Source organism: Urtica dioica, chromosome 12 (assembly GCF_054948205.1).
Source record: "Urtica dioica subsp. dioica isolate 48M chromosome 12, U.dioica_male_clone48M_v1_H2, whole genome shotgun sequence".
NCBI classification, from domain to species: Eukaryota; Viridiplantae; Streptophyta; class Magnoliopsida; order Rosales; family Urticaceae; genus Urtica; species Urtica dioica.
Window position 1 is genome coordinate 13,108,291 of NC_142767.1, and position 4,360 is coordinate 13,112,650.

Below are 4,360 nucleotides of genomic sequence, written 5' to 3' on the forward strand. Positions count from 1 at the left end.
AGATTACTTTTCGGATAAACCGGTGTACACGGAAGATCAATTTTGGAGAAGATTTCGAATGCGTAGACATGTATTCGAACGCATAGTGCATGCCCTTGGTGTTCATTCGACGTATTTCCAGATGCAGAGAGACGCAATAGGGAGAAGAGGGCTTTCACCGCTATAGAAGTATACTGCAGCTATTCGAATTTTGGCTTATGGAGCGCCAAATGTCAACAAGTTTTTGGAATCGGATTGTCAACTACTTCAACAAAGATCGTCCAAGAAAAGAGAAACATAGATCAGAAAAATAATGCAAAGATCATTGGACAAAGCTGAATCAAAAGATGGCACGTTTTAATGGGTGTTATAAACGAGTACAACAAGCACGCCATAGTGGTTGGTCAGATGAGCAAATTATGGAGAATGCACATCAAATGTATAGGTAAAAAAATAATAACTCTACTTTTACGCTTGATTATTGTTGGAGATTGTTGAAGGATTAGCCTAAATGGAATGCAATTCACCAAAGAGAATGTGTAAAGAGAACAAAAATTTCAGAAGCAAGAGGTTATAGTTCATCGTCCAATCCAGAAAAGAGTAACGATGAAGTACATGAAGTTCGCCCTACCGGCCAAAAGGCAGCCAAGAGAAAAGAAAAGGCAAAAGAGAAAGAAGATATTAATGCCGTATTTTTAGAAGCTCAAGCATGCAAAGCAGCAGCATTGGAGAAATTGGCGGAGATGAGAGCCAAAGAGGAGGAAAATAGTAGGATAAAGGAGGAAAATAGTATGATGAAGCAGTATATGAATTATTTAATTGTTGACACATCACACATGACTCAAGAGCAAAAGAAGGGTCATGAAAACATGTGTACTTATATTAAGACTATTTTTTTTAAGTTTTGAATGTTATGATTTCCTCTAAAAAATGTTATGTTATTTTAATAAAAAAAAATTATTATTATATGAGTCTATTTTTTGTGCAATCTATTATATTAATTAATTAAATTTATTTTTAAATTTATCATATGAATCTAAATTATAAATAAATTGCAAACAATAAAAGAATGATAAAAGAATTATGGTGGGCAACTTTTAAAGCTAATGCATTAGAGTGATTTTGTTAAAAGTTGTCAACTTAATGATGTGAAATAGAGATATAATTAAATAATATTATTTTGGTGATGTGTCAAAAGTTGACAACTCTAGCATTGGAGATGCTCTTGTTTGGTAGGAGGGAAAAAATGAGGGATGAATTATATAGGAGGAATTTGGAGGGATGAATTATGTATTTTCTTTGTTTGTTAGGAAGAGGAAAAAAATTGAAAACGATGGAGGGATGGATTTGTATCTTTGGGACCCACCAAAAAACTTTCCCTTCCATTTTGGAATGATTGTAGAAATCCATAGCATTTTATTCATAAAAATTACATTTATAATATTTATTGATGCAATTTCATAGTATCTAATTATTTTATACACAATTTATTTTCTAAATTATTTTGGATGTGAAACAAAAATGAGTAAAAATTAAAAATAATTTTAAAATTAATTAATGTTATATACTTTTATTTATGTACCGTTATATATTTGATATGTAGACAATATAGTTATTTTACTCACATATTTTATAACATATAAATATTAATATATATATATATATTAAATTGTTTAAATTATTTTTGAATAAATTACACAATTTGGTCTCATATAATAAAAAAGTTATTAATGTCATTAGTATAATAAAAAATAATCATGTTTTTCTTTATTATTTATACCAAATAACAAGTGGATGAATTTTAATTTTTCCTCTTAACATACCAATCAAATTTTGGAAAAGATACAATCCATCCATTTCTTTTCCTTCCATTTCCCTCTTCTTCAATCCCTCCTTCCATGTTTCCCTCCTCTCTATCGATTCGTGTACCCTTTTAGATTATATAAAATTTTATTGTTTGTTCTATATTTTTTATGAACATCAATTTTTAAAAGTGGTTTTAGCTTCGGATCCAACATGAGTAAACATATTAAGGTACATTCATTGACTTACGTGGGCCGTGTACTAATAGACATATTAGAATTGGATGATAGTTATGGGGACTTGTCCCGTTTTTATACTGTCTACTCTGATATCGAAACAGGTTATCATATAACTTATTTTACGACCAATTGTGGCGTTCCAGTTTCTTTCAACTACACAATAAATAACATTGCATGGTTCAAGGGTTTAATTTTAAAATTTTTATAACGACTCAGCAGATTCGAGTAAACAAACAGGCATAAGATCTTTCAGATTCTATCCGGCTATTCATATTCCTGCTCGGCTACCACATCTATATATATTAATGCACATATGATGTACTGAAGCACAACAACCAACAATAATGGCCAAAACAGTTGACGAGAAAACAACGGTTCAGGTGAAACTCCTGATAGACTCAAAGGGTCAGAGAGTCCTGTTCGCTGAGGCCGGGAAGGACTTCTGCGATTTTCTTTTCACACTGCTGTCCCTCCCGGTGGCCACCGTGATCCGCCTCCTCTCCGGCGGCACCGGCATGGTCGGAACCCTAGGCACGCTCTACGACAGCTTCGCCTCCCTCTCCGACGCCTATATCGAACCCAACGTCGACAAAAACTCCCTCCTCAACCCCTCCGGTCCCTCCGCCTCCCTCCTCCGCCTCGAGTCCGGCCACGCGCCGCCGCGCCGCACCTTCTACACGTGCCACACGGGCCATCGCTGCAGTCGCCGCCACGTCTCCGACTATCCCTCGGCCGTGTGCCCCACGTGCGAATACGACATGGCAATGGAGCTCCCGTTTGTTGCGGGGCCCGGGAAGGTTTCCGACGCGACGGAGAACGGCGGCGAGGGGTTTGTGAAGGGTGTGGTGACGTACATGGTGATGGATGATTTGGAGGTGAAGCCCATGTCCACTATTTCCAGTATTACCATGCTGAATAAGTTTAATGTCAAGGAGGTCGGTGCTCTTCAGGAGAAGACTGTCTCGCTTGGTCTCAGTGAGGTTTGTCTGTCGCTTTGTTTCTCGTAAACTAATGCCCGTCTCGGTTTGAACTGGGCTGTTCATTTTTTAGTTACGTTCATGTATTGTGTTAAATATACTATAACGTTCACGTAATTAGTTACGTTCATGCGTCGTTTGTGTGGCATGTTTTATTTTGATATTTAAAGTGCTTTTTATATTGAATTAAACAAAATAATCAAATGAAGGTTCGTGGAGTTTTCTATAAATTATTTTGAACACTTTTGCGTTGATCATTCAGTTTCTCAAAAATTAAAATTTGATACAGGTTTTTATTCCGTCCCTGTAATTACAAATGAGAACGATGTTTTCGATAGAAATTTTTATTATTATTCATGAATTTTCAGTCAGTGCTAACAGTTGAAATTATTGCTAATTTTTTATTTTTATTTCTTTTTACTCTTGAGTTGTGTTTTGTTTTCGAGTTGAAAATATATCGGAGGTTCAAGTTGTTTATTGTACCATATATATATGATATAAGAAGGAAATATCGAGGCAGGCATTTGTTACCTATCTTTACGTATCTTATAATAGTCATATATTTATGGAGATTAATTCGTGTTTTTTTGTTTGTTATGGATTGGCAGGGAGTGAAACTGCTCAAAGCATCCTTGCATACCAAGAACGTTCTTTCCACTGTTTTCTTGGGAAAGTAAAGTCTATTCTGCCTGTTTATTATTTCGTATTGGTATTTTTCTTTAATGGCACTATGGCATTAATTATGGGATGAAAGGTTTAACGTCCGCAAATTAAGTTTAGACAAATAATCCTTACTCTTCGTCATTTTGTTTTTCTGAGTTGTATTTTGTCCCTTTTGTCTCTTATTATGTCACACTTTTGTCATTTGTTCTCTAAACATAATTACAGATTTTACGAAATACTACCTTCGTCAATTACTTAACACAACAGCAATCTGTGCGATCGCCTTCAAAAACAAATATTGACAATATATATTGAAAGTGAGTTTTCTTTTAGAGCGAAGTAATGAAATTAACCCTCGTCCTCAGTTTTTTTTTTTTTTTTTTTATTGGATGGATAATTTATAAACCTTAATCATTACACAAATGGACGAAGCCAGGAATTCAAGTTAAGGGAGACTAATTTGCCAAAAAAAAAAGTTGAGGGGTGCTTATTTGTAAATTTTTAAGATAAAAAAAATTCAAAAACGTGCAAAAAACAAATTGAGTGGGGCTATAACCCCCTCTAACTTCTTAGTGGCTTCGTGCCTAATTACACACAAACACGCGAGAAATATACATTTGTTCATGGTGTCCTTGGTTTATAACACATTGGTTTTTACCAACTTGCAACTTTTGGTCGGGGTGGTTTTTTTTTTTTTTT

The 4,360-nt window shown here is 34.8% G+C and overlaps 1 protein-coding gene across 1 annotated transcript; it reads left to right on the forward strand.

Annotated features, from left to right (window-relative positions):
- Nucleotides 1-2,312: 2,312 nt before the first annotated feature.
- LOC149379259 (uncharacterized) lies at nt 2,313-3,701 on the forward strand. Its single transcript, XM_089603516.1, has 2 exons — nt 2,313-3,001; nt 3,607-3,701. Exons 1-2 carry the CDS (start codon nt 2,366-2,368, stop codon nt 3,673-3,675), a joined length of 705 nt encoding a protein of 234 aa, XP_089459642.1. The 5' UTR covers nt 2,313-2,365; the 3' UTR covers nt 3,676-3,701.
- Nucleotides 3,702-4,360: the final 659 nt, after the last annotated feature.